Source organism: Dendrobates tinctorius, unplaced genomic scaffold (genome assembly GCF_039654945.1).
Source record: "Dendrobates tinctorius isolate UK_male_01 unplaced genomic scaffold, ASM3965494v1 ptg000116l, whole genome shotgun sequence".
NCBI lineage: Eukaryota > Metazoa > Chordata > Amphibia > Anura > Dendrobatidae > Dendrobates > Dendrobates tinctorius.
In genome coordinates, this window is record NW_027361784.1 from 38,023,975 (window position 1) to 38,041,189 (window position 17,215).

Genomic DNA, 17,215 nt, shown 5'->3' on the forward strand with positions numbered 1-17,215 from the left:
ATACTACAGATGGACAATGACCCAAAACATAAAGCCAAAGCAACCCAGGAGTTTATTAAAGCAAAGAAGAGGAATATTCTTGAATGGCCAAGTCAGTCACCTGATCTCAGCCCAATTGAGCATTTCACTTGTTAAAGACTAAACTTCAGACAGAAAGGCCCACAAACAAACAGCAACTGAAAACCACCGCAGTGAAGGCCTGACAGAGCATCAAAAAGGAGGAAACACAGCGACTGGTGATGTCCATGAGTTCAAGACTTCAGGCAGTCATTGCCAACAAAGGGTTTTCAACCAAGTACTAGAAATGAACATTTTATGTACAATTATTTAATCTGTCCAATTACTTTTGGTCCCTTTAAAAACAGGGTGGCACATGTTAAGGAGCTGAAACTCCTAAACCCTTCATCCAAGTTTAATGTGGATACCCTCAAATGAAAGCTGAAAGTCTGAACTTCAACTGCATCTGAATTGTTTTGTTTAAAATTCATTGTGGTAATGTCTAGAACCAAAATTAGAAAAATGTTGTCTCTGTCCAAATATATATGGACCTAACTGTAGGAGATGTAGGGCGGTGCAGCACTGTGGAAAGCATGGGTAAGGTGGTAGACAGAGATAATGGAGATGTAGGACGGTGCAGCACTGTTAAAAGCATTGATAAGGTGGTAGACAGATGAAAAGGAGATGTAGAGCGGTGCAACACTGTGGAAAGCAGGGGTAGGGTGGTACACAGATAAGGGAGGAGAAGTAGGGTGGTGCAGCTCTGTGGAAAGCAGGGGTAGGGTGGTACACAGAGATAAGGGAGGAGAAGTAGGGCGGTGCAGCACTGTGGAAAGCAGGGGTAGGGTGGTACACAGAGATAAGGGAGAAGTAGGGTGGTGCAGCTCTGTGGAAAGCAGGGGAAGGGTGGTACACAGAGATAAGGGAGAAGTAGGGTGGTGCAGCTCTGTGGAAAGCAAGCATAGGGTGCTAGACAGAGATAAAGGAGGAAATGTAGGACAGTGGAGCATTGTAGAGAGCAAAAGTAGTGTGGTAGTCAAAGATGGGGACTATGGAAGAAATTGGTTGATCTACAGTGCCAAAAACTTCAAAAAGATCAAGAGCAGGGTCACCATTAAATGTATCTTTATTAGAACGTTAAGGGGCTTCACTAGCAGTAGTATCTGAGGAATGTAAAGAGGGAAAAACAGATTATCAAGGGTTCAGAAGAGTTAGTGGATTAGACGAGACTAGGCCCAGCGTTCGAGAATACAGATGAAGGGAGATTAGAGACAGGTCTGCAATTACCAGGGGGGGGTCAAGAGATTTTTTTTTGAGTAATGGGTTATGAAGGCATGTTCGAAAGAGGAAGAAGACACATTGTTTATTGTTTCCCAATACATCACATTCTCTGTGCACATTTATTGGCTCGAGTCCTGATCAATTCCGTCCAGCTCTTACCTCCCACCCTGCGTCTTTGTCGCTCTCCAGCAGTTTCAGACCGTGCTTGTTCTTCAGATGTCTGTTGAATTCCCACTTGGTGCCGTAGACAAAGCTGCACACGGGGCACTTTATGCCGCCTAAACCAAAAGAACAGAATATAAAGAAGAAGCGGGAATGAAAGATCCTAATAAAAGCCGCCTCTGGAAGGAATCATACTGTATAAAAAGATTCAACGGAAAACAAAACAAAAAAAGACAACAATGTCAGAGAACATATCACCATCCACACCTACGTAATGTCCCCGCACAACATGTGACCTCCAATATCAAAGGGAACTAAACAAAAGACACGGGCTAATTAGCGTCTGTAAGCCTCAAATATTAATTACATCTTCAACTCCTCGAATCATATCTGAATAACAAAGAGGAGATCAGCAGCCGCCTGGGATTCACCACTGACCAAAAGCTGAAGGTGGAATGGGGAGGACGAAAAAACGAGAATCACATACAGGTGCTGCACGATAGATGAAACGTATTAATTTACCCCTTAGTGGAAATTGGGCAATTTATGGAAAGGAAAACATAGTGGAAACTGCACAAAATTGCACTCAAAATAATATTGAAAATAGTGGAAGCAGATTTAATTCGTAATAGATGCCAGTGACAACATTCACTACTCAACATACAGTGCCTACAAGTAGTATTCAACCCCCTGCAGATTTAGCAGGTTTACACATTCGGAATTAACTTGGCATTGTGACATTTGGACTGTAGATCAGCCTGGAAGTGTGAAATGCACTGCAGCAAAAAAGAATGTTATTTCTTTGTTTAATTTTTTTTTTAAATTGTGAAAAGTTTATTCAGAGGGTCATTTATTATTCAACCCCTCAAACCACCAGAATTCTGTTTGGTTCCCCTAAAGTATTAAGAAGTATTTCAGGCACAAAGAACAATGAGCTTCACATGTTTGGATTAATTATCTCTTTTTCCAGCCTTTTCTGACTATTTAAGACCCTCCCCAAACTTGTGAACAGCACTCATACATGGTCAACATGGGAAAGACAAAGGAGCATTCCAAGGCCATCAGAGACAAGATCGTGGAGGGTCACAAGGCTGGCAAGGGGTACAAAACCCTTTCCAAGGAGTTGGGCCTACCTGTCTCCACTGTTGGGAGCATCATACGGAAGTGGAAGGCTTATGGAACTACTGTTAGCCTTCCACGGCCTGGACAGCCTTTGAAAGTTTCCTCCCGTGCCGAGGCCAGGCTTGTCCGAAGAGTCAAGGCTAACCCAAGGACAACAAGGAAGGAGCTCCGGGAAGATCTCATGGCAGTGGGGACATTGGTTTCAGTCAATACCATAGGTAACGTACTCCACCGCAATGGTCTCCGTTCCAGACGAGCCCGTAATGTACCTTTACTTTCAAAGCGTCATGTCAAGGCTCGTCTACAGTTTGCTCATGATCACTTGGAGGACTCTGAGACAGACTGGTTCAAGGTTCTCTGGTCTGATGAGACCAAGATCGAGATCTTTGGTGCCAACCACACACGTGACGTTTGGAGACTGGATGGCACTGCATACGACCCCAAGAATACCATCCCTACAGTCAAGCATGGTGGTGGCAGCATCATGCTGTGGAGCTGTTTCTCAGCCAAGGGGCCTGGCCATCTGGTCCGCATCCATGGGAAGATGGATAGCACGGCCTACCTGGAGATTTTGGCCAAGAACCTCCGCTCCTCCATCAAGGATCTTAAGATGGGTCGTCATTTCATCTTCCAACAAGACAATGACCCAAAGCACACAGCCAACAAAACCAAGGCCTGGTTCAAGAGGCAAAAAATCAAGGTGTTGGAGTGGCCTAGTCAGTCTCCTGACCTTAACCCAATTGAAAACTTGTGGAAGGAGCTCAAGATTAAAGTCCACATGAGACACCCAAAGAACCTAGATAACTTGGAGAAGATCTGCATGGAGGAGTGGGCCAAGATAACTCCAGAGACCTGTGCCGGCCTGATCAGGTCTTATAAAAGACGATTATTAGCTGTAATTGCAAACAAGGGTTATTCCACAAAATATTAAACCTAGGGGTTGAATAATAATTGACCCACACTTTTATGTTTAAAATTTATTAAAATTTAACTGAGCAACTTAACTTTTTGGTTTGCAAGATTTATGCATCTGTTAATAAATCCTGCTCTTGTGTGAAGTTTGAAGGCTCTAACTTATTTGCATCTTATCAAACCTGCTAAATCTGCAGGGGGTTGAATACTACTTGTAGGCACTGTATATGCACTATTATAGTAGTTATATTCTTGTATATAAGAGCAGTATTATAGTAGTTATATTCTTGTACATAGGAGCAGTATTATAGTAGTTATATTCTTGTACATAGGAGCAGTATTATAGTAGTTATATTCTTGTACATAGGAGCAGTATTATAGTAGTTATATTCTTGTACATATGGAGCAGTATTATAGTAGTTATATTCTTGTACATAGGAGCAGTATTATAGTAGTTCTATTCTTGTACATAGGGGGCAGTATTATAGTAGTTATATTCTTGTACATAGGATCAGTATTATAGTAGTTATATTCCTGTACATAGGAGCAGTATTATAGTAGTTATATTCTTGTACATAGGGGGCAGTATTATAGTAGTTATATTCTTGTACATAGGAGCAGTATTATAGTAGTTATATTCTTGTACATATGGAGCAGTATTATAGTAGTTATATTCTTGTACATAGGAGCAGTATTATAGTAGTTATATTCTTGTATATAGGAGCAGTATTATAGTAGTTATATTCTTGTACATAGGGAGCAGTATTATAGTAGTTATATTCTTGTATATAGGAGCAGTATTATAGTAGTTATATTCTTGTACATAGGGAGCAGTATTATAGTAGTTATATTCTTGTACATAGGGAGCAGTATTATAGTAGTTATATTCTTGTACATAGGGGCAGTATTATAGTAGTTATATTCTTGTACATAGGGAGCAGTATTATAGTAGTTATATTCTTGTACATAGGAGCAGAATTATAGCAGTTATATTCTTGTACATAGGAGCAGTATTATAGTAGTTATATTCTTGTATATAGGGGCAGTATTATAGTAGTTATATTCTTGTACATAGAGCAGTATTATAGTAGTTATATTCTTGTACATAGGAGCAGTATTATAGTAGTTATATTCTTGTACATAGGAGCAGTATTATAATAGTTATATTCTTGTACATAGCAGCAGTATTATAGTAATTATATTCTAGTACATGAGGCAGTAATATACAGGGTGTGCCATTTATATGGATACACCTAAATAAAATGGGAATGGTTGGTGATATCAACTTCCTGTTTGTGGCACATTAGTACATGAGAGGGGGGGGGGGGGGGGACTTTTCCAGATGGGTGGTGACCATGGCGGACATTTTGAAGTTGGCCATATTGGATCCAACTTTATTTTTTACAATGGGAAGAGGGTCATGTAACACATCAAACTTATTGAGAATTTCACAAGAAAAACAATGGTGTGCTTGGTTTTAACGTAACTTTATTCTTTCATGATTTATTTACAAGTTTATGACCACTTATAAAATGTGTTCTGAGTGCTGCCCATTGTGTTGGATTGTCAATGCAACCCTCTTCTCCCACTCTTGACACACTGATAGCAACACCACAGAAGAAATGCTAGTCTAAGGAGGTCAGATTCCTTGTAGGAATGCTCGGACCTGACACCATAATGTGGTGGTGCACCATCTTGCTGGAAAAACTCAGGGAACGTGCCATCTTCAGTGCATAAACAGGGCAACACATCATCATGGAGCAATTTCAGATATCCAGTGGCATAGTGGTTTCCACTGATGAAGAATGGCCCCACTATCTTTGTACCCCATATACCACACCATACCATCAATTATGGGTGTCATGTCCGAGAATTCCTACATGAACAGTTTCCTAGAAAGTGGATTGGTCGCCGTGGGCCAGCTGATTGGCCACCAAGGTCTCTCGATCTGACCCCCTTAGACTTTTATCTTTGGGGTCACCTGAAGGCAATTGTCTATGCTGTGAAGATATGAGATGTGCAGCATCTGAAACAACGGTGTAATGTAAAATGTCTATAAAGTATGATGTTTTCTGTAACCTTCTAGAATCCTTCATTCTATGAGAAAGTAGACTTTGGCTAAGCGGCCCATCCCCCAGCCACATGGTCTGCCTGATACCACCTAAGCACATGTAAGTGTTACTTTCTGCTTTTTTAATCCTTTTGTTTTATACTGCATTGTACATACTTAATGTCTCAACTTTATAACAACTTTTATCTATGTAATTACTGCCCATTTGGGGAATAAATGATAAAATTATTCAGTCTGCCTTCATGCTCTAAGAAACGAACTATGCGCCTTTTTTAGTTAATCGCTACTAATTTGGGGGTTTGCCATGGACCCTTTTAATTAACTCTCTGATTAAGTAAAGCGTGGCTGGTGGTAGCGTGGTGTGTGCGGGTGGTTAGGCTGGTTGGCAGTCCGGAAGGGTCTTATATTGCTGGATGAGTGGTTGAGGCCACAGCATTGATAATTCCCTTACTGCAGTAGTCTAGTTGGCCGTGCACAACAAGCAGCCCGTCCGGCGACTAATTATCCTAGGTGCAGTTCCCTGACTGACCTGAGGGTAAGGGGGGTGCCGGAGAGCTGCGAGTTCCAAAGTGGAACTGAGAAAGTGGGATATACATACAGTGCCTACAAGTAGTATTCACACCCCCTGCAGATTTAGCAGGTGTGATAAGATGCAAATAAGTTAGAGCCTTCAAACTTCACACAAGAGCAGGATTTATTAACAGATGCATAAATCTTACAAACAAAAAATATGTTGCTCAGTTAAATTTTAATAAATTTTAAACATAAAAGTGTGGGTCAATTATTATTCAACCCCTAGGTTTAATATTTTTGTGGAATAACCCTTGTTTGCAATTACAGCTAATAATCGTCTTTTATAAGACCTGATCAGGCCGGCACAGGTCTCTGGATTTATCTTGGCCCACTCCTCCATGCAGATCTTCTCCAAGTTATCTAGGTTCTTTGGGTGTCTCATGTGGACTTTAATCTTGAGCTCCTTCCACAAGTTTTCAATTGGGTTAAGGTCAGGAGACTGACTAGGCCACTCCAACACCTTGATTTTTTCCCTCTTGAACCAGGCCTTGGTTTTCTTGGCTGTGTGCTTTGGGTCGTTGTCTTGTTGGAAGATGAAATGACGACCCATCTTAAGATCCTTGATGGAGGAGCGGAGGTTCTTGGCCAAAATCTCCAGGTAGGCCGTGCTATCCATCTTCCCATCGATGCGGACCAGATGGCCAGGCCCCTTGGCTGAGAAACAGCCCCACAGCATGATGCTGCCACCACCATGCTTGACTGTAGGGATGGTATTCTTGGGGTCGTATGCAGTGCCATCCAGTCTCCAAACGTCACGTGTGTGGTTGGCACCAAAGATCTCGATCTTGGTCTCATCAGACCAGAGAACCTTGAACCAGTCTGTCTCAGAGTCCTCCAAGTGATCATGAGCAAACTGTAGACGAGCCTTGACATGACGCTTTGAAAGTAAAGGTACCTTACGGGCTCGTCTGGAACGGAGACCATTGCGGTGGAGTACGTTACTTATGGTATTGACTGAAACCAATGTCCCCACTGCCATGAGATCTTCCCGGAGCTCCTTCCTTGTTGTCCTTGGGTTAACCTTGACTCTTCGGACAAGCCTGGCCTCGGCACGGGAGGAAACTTTCAAAGGCTGTCCAGGCCGTGGAAGGCTAACAGTAGTTCCATAAGCCTTCCACTTCCGGATGATGCTCCCAACAGTGGAGACAGGTAGGCCCAACTCCTTGGAAAGGGTTTTGTACCCCTTGCCAGCCTTGTGACCCTCCACGATCTTGTCTCTGATGGCCTTGGAATGCTCCTTTGTCTTTCCCATGTTGACCATGTATGAGTGCTGTTCACAAGTTTGGGGAGGGTCTTAAATAGTCAGAAAAGGCTGGAAAAATAGATAATTAATCCAAACATGTGAAGCTCATTGTTCTTTGTGCCTGAAATACTTCTTAATACTTTAGGGGAACCAAACAGAATTCTGGTGGTTTGAGGGGTTGAATAATAAATGACCCTCTAAATAAACTTTTCACAATTGAAAAAAAAATTAAACAAAGAAATAACATTCTTTTTTGCTGCAGTGCATTTCACACTTCCAGGCTGATCTACAGTCCAAATGTCACAATGCCAAGTTAATTCCGAATGTGTAAACCTGCTAAATCTGCATGGGGTTGAATACTACTTGTAGGCACTGTAAATCCCCACAGTTCTTGGAAGGTTGTTTTAGCAGTGGTGGGGCATCCAAAATACCCCCCTGCGGTAAATTGTTAGAGCAAGATTAGCTTGCTGTGTTTTGGTCACACGGTGCCAGTGGTGAGATAACTAAGATAAGCCCCCACTGTGCCTGTGATAGCCGTATGCCGGCAGTGCGTCGCATTTGTGTGTACTTGCAAGTATTCCCTCCCTTTTCTTCATTTTTCTTTTCTATTTTTTATTTGGCAACCATAGCGGCAAAAGGAGAACCCTGTACAAACAGCAGAAAAAGGAAACCCTTGCTGGAGTATGCACGTACCGAGGCATTGATGCCGCAAACAAAACCAGAGACCAACTGATCACGGCTCTGGTGCAGCTGGACAACGACCAGAGCCCAGCGGACGCAGAAGCTAGCCCACGTGACAATGGGGCTGCAGCAGAGGCTCCCCTTATGAGCGCTGGCCCCACATTCAACCAGAGCGGGGTGGACTCCTATCTGCAAATGGCCCTGCAGCAGATCTCCGATGACGATACAGACAAGCGGCTACAGCTGATCCAGGAAGCTCGGATCAGAGCGGAGCAGCGAGCCGAGCGGGAGGCCCAAGCACAGGCTGAGAGGGCTGAGCGCCAAGCAAATGCTCAGACATCCCATGAACTGGAGATGCTCCGACAAGGGGGGAATGCCCGAACAGCCCGAAGCAGTGAGCCCAGCAGCGTCCAGACTCCTAAACCCCAGCCAGAGCATTTTCCCTTGATGGAAAAGGATGGGGACTTGGACACGTTTCTGCGGGCCTTTGAGAAAGCCTGCAGATGGTACCAGCTGCCTAGAGAACATTGGGCAAGGTACTTGACCCCAGGGCTAAAGGGCAAAGCTCTGGAGGCGTGTGCTTCTCTTCCGTCAGAAGACGACGACTATGATGCCATAAAGCAGGCTCTGATCGCCAAATACCAGCTGACACCTGAGGTATACCGAAAGAAGTTCCGGAACCTCCAACGTGGCCCACACGATAGCTATAGTGATGTGGTGCAAAGACTCAGGACCCACTTTGACCAGTGGATCCATGGACTGTCAGTGAATACATTTGAGTTGCTACGGGACCTGATGATCAAAGAGCAGTTCCTGCATCTTTGCTCAGCTGAAGTCCGACAGTCAATCCTGGACCGCGAACCAACGAATGCGGACAAAGCGGCGCAGATCGCCGACAACTATGAGGACAACAGGGAGCAGGAGACGCAGAGGCCAGTCACTACCAGCTGGAGAGGGGGTAAGCCTGCAACCAACCCCATTGCCCCAGCTAGCCGTCCCTCCGGAGACCCTGGCCCAGTTGCCAACGCCAGGCCTATTACTGACATTCGCAAGTGTTACAACTGCGATCGGACTGGTCACCTCCGTTCCACCTGTCCGGAAAAGCCGAAGAACCCCCCAGCCAAGGCCTCTGAGCCCAACGCCTCTGTTCTTTTGGTGGGAGGATTGACGACAACGTTCAACCTGTCCAGGTGGGGGCCCGTCTTGCTACAGGCCTCAAGGACACCGGGGCTGAACGAACCCTCATCCGTCGTGGACTGGCGGCCCCTGAAGAGTTTGTTGCGGGGAAAACCCTGACTGTCACCGGGATCAGGGGTGCCCGCTGTCCCTTGCCAGTGGCCCGGGTATTCCTTGATTGGGGTGCTGGGAGCGGGTTGAGGGAAGTGGGAGTGTCTGAAAACCTACCCACTGATGTTTTATTGGGGACTGACTTGGGGAGGATGGTTGCATACTATGTCCCTGACACCCCTCTCCAATCTGATACTAAGGGTAACGTTGACCCTGATGATGATGATGACGGGAAACTGAATGTGTTACCTGCTAATGACTTGATGAGTAATGATGCAACTAACAACCATTCTTTCCCCAGGAATGATGCTGATGGTGATGTAAATGTACCAAAGAAACCTGATAACCATTCTTTTCCTAGGAGTGATGATGATGTATCTGTGCCGACTGAACCTGTTAACCCTTTCTTTGAAACGGTAGATGTGTCCACAGGTACCGAAGTGCTCAGCCCCGTCACTCTGCGGAGTGAGACGGCTGAGGAATCCCTGGCAGGAGCAAGCAACGGTGCTCAAGGAAACGGGGAGGGAGGTGCATGGGGACCATGACGAAGGCAATGCCATGCAGCTGACCAGTGCCACCGAGGAAGGTAACTGGCCCATAAGTAGCACTGCTCCTGAAGTGTTAGGGGTGGATGGGGAGGTAGGGCCCATAGCAGCACCGACTGGTGGGTCTGTAGAAATCCCCAGGGAGACAGCATACATAGCCGCTGTCACACGCAGTCAGAGTGCCCAGATCGCAGAAAACGCCCTGTCTTCTGGATCCTCTGCTGCTACGGGAGAGACTGAACCAGAGGTGACCCCAGAGCCGGTTCCAGAGGGTCCCAGTACGGAAGGAACCCTGACGTCACTTCTGGCAGCCTCCAGCAAGGAGTTCCAGGCTGCTCTGCACTCAGATGTGAGCCTAGAGAAATTGAGAGGTCTCGCCGAGACGCCCACCTCAGAGTCTGATAAGGAGAGGGTGTTCTGGGAACGAGGAAGGTTGTACCGGGAGACAGTACCCGGAGATCCCCAAAAGGAGTGGTTGAAGGAAAGACAGCTAGTCGTCCCCATACAGTTCAGAAATGAGTTGTTGCGGATTGCCCATGAGATTCCACTCGCTGGACACTTGGGGATCAGCAAAACTAAGGCACGGCTGTCTCAACACTTCTATTGGCCCAAGATGTGGACAGATGTAACAATACTGCCGCACCTGTAACACCTGCCAAAAAGTGGGTAAGGCGGGGCCTGCTCTTAAGGCTCCCCTTATTCCCTTGCCGGTGATAGAGGAGCCTTTCCAGAGAATCGCGGTGGACATTGTAGGCCCGCTGGCGCTCCCCAGCAGCTCCGGAAAGCAATACATTCTCACCGTGGTAGACTAAGCTACCTGGTACCCAGAGGCAGTAGCTCTGTCTTCAACCAGGGCAGATAAGGTGGCTGATGCACTGGTGAACATCTTTTCAAGGGTAGGATTTCCCAGAGAGATGCTTACCGATCAAGGGACCCAATTCATGTCTCGCCTAATGGAGGCTCTCTGTGAGAAAATGCAGGTGAAGCACCTGGTATCGAGTGCGTATCACCCACAGACTAATGGTTTGTGTGACCGCTTCAACGGTACCCTCAAACAGATGCTCCGCATGCTGGTTGAGACCCAAGGGCGCGACTGGGAGCGGTACCTCCCACACCTGCTGTTTGCTTAGAGAAGTTCTGCAGGCCTCGACCGGGTTCTACCCCTTCGAGCTCCTGTATGGCAGGCGAGTCCGGGGACCCCTTGGGTTGATAAGAGAATCCTGGGAAAATGAGCCAAACCCCACAGAAGTGTCCATCGTGGATTATGTCATGTGCTTCCGTGACAAGATGCAGACCTTGACGCAGTTGGTGCATGACAACATGATGCAGGCTCAGGCTGACCAGAAGCACTGGTACGACCAGAACGCCCGGGAGCGGACCTACCAGGTGGGTCAAAAGGCGTGGGTGCTGGTCCCCGTACCAACGGACAAGCTTCAGGAAGCCTGGGAAGGCCCATACGTCGTTTACGAACAACTCAACCCGGTCACCTACGTGGTCACGCTTGACCATGCTCGGGGTAGGCGCAAGGACTTTCACGTCAATATGCTGAAGGTGCACCACGAACGTGAAGCTTGCGTCCTACCGGTCTGCAACCTGCCCAAGGATGGGGAGGAAGATCCCCTCCTGGACATGCTGGCCCAAGCCAAGGCCAATGGGTCCATTGAGGACATGGAGATAAGTGGTTTGCTAACCGTATCCCAGCGGTCGCAGTTGGTGGAAACCCTGGAACCCTTCCGGGCCGTGTTCACCAACCGACCTGGGAGGACGGAGTTAGCGATTCATGAGGTGGACACCGGGAATCACGCCCCACTATGGCGAACACCTTATCGGATCTCTGAGGAGGTGCAACAGGTCATGCACCAAGAGATCAATGAGATGTTAAGGCTGGGGGTGATTCGATGGTCAAAAAGCGCGTGGGCCTCACCTGTAGTCCTCGTGCCTAAAAAGGATTGAACCACCTGGTTCTACGTGGACTACAGGGGGCTCAACGCCATCACAACCTCTGATGCCCACCCGATGCCGCGCATCGAGGATCTGCTTGAGCGGTTAGCGAAAGCAAGGTACATATCCACCATGGATTTGAGTCGGGGACACTGGCAGATCCCCCTGAGCCCTGAGGCGCAGGAGAAATCCGCCCTTATCACCCCCTTTGGACTGTACGAGTCCACAGTCATGCCCCTGCCACTTTCCAGCGGATGGTCAACCACCTGCTCGGGGGACTGGAGGAGTACGCAGTTGCGTACTTGGACGACATCGCCATCTTCAGTTCCACATGGGAGGAACACCTTCAGCATCTCCAGGAGGTGTTCCAGCGTCTTCAACAGGCAGGCCTGACTATCAAGCCGGGAAAGTGCTAGATGGGCATGAGCGAGGTCCACTACCTGGGGCACCGGGTAGGCGGGGGTTCCATGAGTCCGGAGCCAGAAAAGGTGGACGCAATCGCGTCCTGGCCCACCACCAGGACCAAGAAACAGGTGAAGTCCTTCTTGGGCACTGCAGGGTACTATAGGCAGTTCGTGCAGGACAATAGCACCCTTGAAAAACCCTTGACCAACCTCACCAAGCAGAGGCTACCCCAAACAGTCAACTGGACAGAAGACTGTGAGGCGGCCTTCCAAGCTTTGAAAGCAGCCCTCTGCAACTCTCCAGTGTTGAGAGCAGTCGACAGCAGTCGCCCGTTTCTGGTACAGACAGACGCCAGCGAGTTTGGCCTCAGTGCTGTGCTCAGCCAGGACGACTCGGGGAACCAGGAGCACCCCGTGTTGTACCTGAGCCGGAAACTTTTGCCGAGGGAAGTGGCATACTCCACCATCGAGAAGGAGTGTCTGGCCATGGTGTGGGCACTGCAACGTTTGGAGCCCTACCTGTACGGGCGCACCTTCACGGTGGTTACCGATCACAACCCTCTGAGCTGGTTGCACACAGTGTCTGGAACCAATGGAAGGTTGCTCTGCTGGAGCCTTGCCCTTCAACAGTACGACTTTACTGTACAACACAAAAAGGGCAACGAACATGGAAATGCTGATGGGTTGTCCCTCTAGGGCAAACCTGCTGAAGTGTGCATGGCCGATTACCGTCAGTTAATGCCTCCGTAGCGTCCTCTAAAGGGGGGAGGTGTAATGTAAAATGTCTATAAAGTATGATGTTTTCTGTAACCTTCTAGAATCCTTCATTCTATGAGAAAGTAGCCTGTCAGTTTTTGTAGCCCCCTCCTTGTGCCCCCCCTTAGCAGCTGTATGTGTACAGCTCTCTGCCTGCATCTGAAACCGGATACCGGGCATTTCCTCTCGCAGCTTCTCTCTTCTCCTCCCCCCCTGCACAGCTAAAGGGAAAGCATTTCTTTTGTTCTCAGACAGGCCGAATGAAAAGTATGAGGGATATTAAACTAAGCTAGCATGGGCCCCGGTCGCGGCAGAAAAATGAAACAGACAATTCTGTGATCTGAGTGGACCCGGCTTCGCTACGGTGGCTCCTGCGAGGTTCTCAGACCTTCAGAAATTGAGATATGGATTGCTTCCAAATGGAGTGTCTTAATTATGGCATGCTTGGTGTTTTTGGATTCTATTCGGTAAATCACAAACAATGATGCCCTATATGTGTTGTTACGGGTTTCTCTGGTTTAGATATAGTTATTCTAAGTTTTGTAGCCAAATCATAACTTAGAGAAAGGGGGGTTGGACCTCACCAGACCGCCCATTTCGTGAGGTCACAGACCCTAGGCTATAAGGTATTCCCTACCAAATTCCAGTCAGTTGGAGCTGCAGAGTCCATGCTGACAAGAACCCCAGATGAGTGGGGACGTTTGGCTAAGAGGCCCATCCCCCTGCCACATGGTCTGCCTGATACCACCTAAGCACATGTGTTACTTTCTACTTTTTTAATCCTTTTGTTTTATACTGCATTGTACATACTTAATGTCTCAACTTTATAACAACTTTTATCTATGTAATTACTGCCCATTTGGGGAATAAATTATAAAATTATTCAGTCTGCCTTCATGCTCTAAGAAACGAACTATGCGCCTTTCTTAGATAATCGCTACTAATTTGTGGGTTTGCCACGGACCCTCATAATTAACTCTCTGATTAAGCATGGCTGGTGGTAGCGTGGTGTGTGCGGGTGGTTAGGCTGGTTGGCAGTCCGGAAGGGTCTTATATTGCTGGATGAGTGGTTGAGGCCACAGCATTGATAATTCCCTTACTGCAGTAGTCTAGTTGGCCGTGCACAACAAGCAGCCCGTCCGGCGACTAATTATCCTAGGTGCAGTTCCCTGACTGACCTGAGGGTAAGGGGGTGCCGGAGAGCTGCGAGTTCCAAAGTGGAACTGAGAAAGTGGGATATACATAAATCCCTGCAGTTCTTGGAAGGCTGTTAGCAGTGGTGGGGCATCCAAAATACCCCCCTGCGGTAAATTGTTAGAGCAAGATTAGCTTGCTGTGTTTTGGTCACACGGTACCAGTGGTGGGATAACTAAGATAAGCCCCCTCTGTGCCTGTGATAGCCGTGTGCTGGCAGTGCGTCACATCCCTCCGTCCGCTGACAAACCCGTGTCAGTGGTGGGATCGTGACGTATTGGTGACACCGGTCGTGCTGTTGGTCACAAACGGATACTGGAAGCCTGTGCTAGCATTTCCTCTGTGGTGTTGCTATCAGTGTGTCAAGAGTGGGAGAAGAGGGTTGCATTGACAATCCAACACAATGGGCAGCACTTTGAACTCATTGTATAAGTGGTCATAAACCTGTAAATAACTCATGAAAAAATAAAGTTACGTTAAAACCAAGCGCACCATTGTTTTTCATGTGAAATTCTCAATATGTTTGATTTGTCACATGACCCTCTTCCCATTGAAAAAAAGAAAGTTGGATCCTAAATGGCCGCTATGGTCACCACCCATCTGGAAAAGCTTCCCCCCTCCCATATACTAATGGGTCACAAAGAGGAAGTTGATATCACCAACCATTCCCATTTTATTTAGGTGTATCAATATAAATGGCCCACCCTGTAGCAGTTATATTCTTGCACAGCAGGCAGCATTATATTACCTGCAGGGATGACATATGTATAACATGACTGAGCTAAACAGGCGCTCAACCAAATGGAGAGAGGAGGTCTATGGTAAAAACTAGAAAAAAAAAAAGACAAAGTTACTGGAAACCTATACAGAAACGCTAAAGAACTTTCACGCTTACTAGACTGTTTAAAGTCCAACTGTAAATCGTTGTTTAAGGCTGAATTACACTATACCACTGATTGCCTCTTAATCCTTTGTGAGCGCTGATCTAAGGACTCGGGCAGAGATCGTTCTGGGCAGATCTGGGAGGGGGGGGCACCAAATTAACGAAAATTATAATATTTTGTCTCTATTGTCGGCTGCAGTGCGGCGTGTTAACCCTTTTCCTTCCTGCAGCGGGAATCCTGCTGCATGTGAGCGCAGTCGCCGCCACGAGTCACATCCACTGATAACACTGGTCAACAGCATTTTTGGTGCCAAAGATATTTCATCGAATTTAGGGTATTTTTGGGGTGCTGATTCTGAATATGTCATCAGTTTTGCCAGATTGGCTCAAGTTTTTGAGATTTTTGGTATCTTATTTATAGCACTTGTTGGTAAATGCGACGCATCATCTCATTAATTTCTTTGGATTAGTACTTGAACTGAGCAGTTCTCAATATAGTTTTGTGTTAATTAGTGTTCTAAAAGTTTGTTCATAGCTTGATTTTTGCACTAACTTTATGTTGTTGTCTGTTTTCCAGTGAAAAGCATGAACTCATCATGAAGAAGTTGTCTTAACGATCCAGACTCATTCTGTTACATTTGTGGTGAATACACACTGCCAAAACATAGAAGAAACATAACAGACTTCGTAAAAAAAGTGTATTTTGCCTATTTTGGGGTTATGCTTGGGGACCAAGACAAGTTTTGGGCACCACACATAGTGTGCAAAGCATGTATCGAATTATTACGAAAATGGAGCAAAGGACAAAGAAAAAGCTTCAAATTTGGTGTTCCAATGGTGTGGAGAGAGCCAAAAAATCATCATGATGACTGTTATTTATGGTAAACACAGGTACAGGCACATCTTCACAATGAGGGACAGGCCTTCTTGCAGATTCCATGTTACTCCCATTTTCGTTTCTTATGCTTATTGAATCCTTGCACTTGCACTGCACAGAAATAACAGTCATCATGATGATTTTTTGGCTCTCTCCACACCATTGGAACACCAAATTTGAAGCTTTTTCTTTGTCCTTTGCTCCATTTTCGTAATAATTCGATACATGCTTTGCACACTATGTGTGGTGCCCAAAACTTGTCTTGGTCCCCAAGCATAACCCCAAAATAGGCAAAATACACTTTTTTTACGAAGTCTGTTATGTTTCTTCTATGTTTTGGCAGTGTATATTCACCACAAATGTAACAGAATGAGTCTGGATCGTTAAGACAACTTCTTCATGATGAGTTCATGCTTTTCACTGGAAAACAGACAACAACATAAAGTTAGTGCAAAAATCAAGCTATGAACAAACTTTTAGAACACTAATTAACACAAAACTATATTGAGAACTGCTCAGTTCAAGTACTAATCCAAAGAAATTAATGAGATGATGCGTCGCATTTACCAACAAGTGCTATAAATAAGATACCAAAAATCTCAAAAACTTGAGCCAATCTGGCAAAACTGATGACATATTCAGAATCAGCACCCCAAAAATACCCCAAATTCATTAAAATATTTTGGACACCAGAAAAAAAATTTTTTTTCGTTGACCTGTGTAATAAACAGGGTTTAATGGCAAAAGCAAATACGGCGCTCGCTCCTCAGCGGCCTCAAGTGATTACGATTAATCAGACGCAGAACATTCAGACTGATTTCAAGCACTCGAGCTGCCAGATAATAATGGCAGCGCTATTCACTAAAATCCCCAGGAAAATGCTCTGCCTTGATTAATTACAGACTTATTAACGAGACGATTCATTTCGTGATCAGATTTGATTGTAAAAGTTTTCACTAAAGTGCAAGTGACAGAAATAAGTTTGATGTGCCGGAGCCTGCTGCCATCCTGTGCCGGGAATCAGGGGCGGCTGGAACGGAATTAATTACAGAAATGCTTCATATGCCGGACGTTATAACAGTCCGACTGATGGCGCCAACGAATGGGATCATCCGGGATCAAATGGACAAAACCGCCATCTAATCTCCAGGGAACGAAAAAGGTCAGACATTGGAATCCCAACGTGGAATCTTAAAAATGATCTGCAGCAGCAAGGTGAACAGAATCCCCAACAGATCAATTCATGAATGTGGATAATCACTAGTCAAAAACATGTCTACTGTCTC

At 46.0% G+C, this 17,215-nt stretch overlaps 1 protein-coding gene across 3 annotated transcripts in view; it reads right to left on the bottom strand.

The window, feature by feature from the left end:
- The window catches only part of ZFAT (zinc finger and AT-hook domain containing), a 241,332-nt gene that overhangs the window by 25,027 nt on the left and 199,090 nt on the right, over positions 1-17,215 (bottom strand). For all 3 annotated transcript variants that reach the window (XM_073590374.1, XM_073590375.1, XM_073590373.1), the window contains exon 14: positions 1,438-1,556. In XM_073590374.1, coding sequence (XP_073446475.1) covers positions 1,438-1,556 — 119 coding nt within the window. The remainder of the gene's footprint in view (positions 1-1,437; positions 1,557-17,215) is intronic.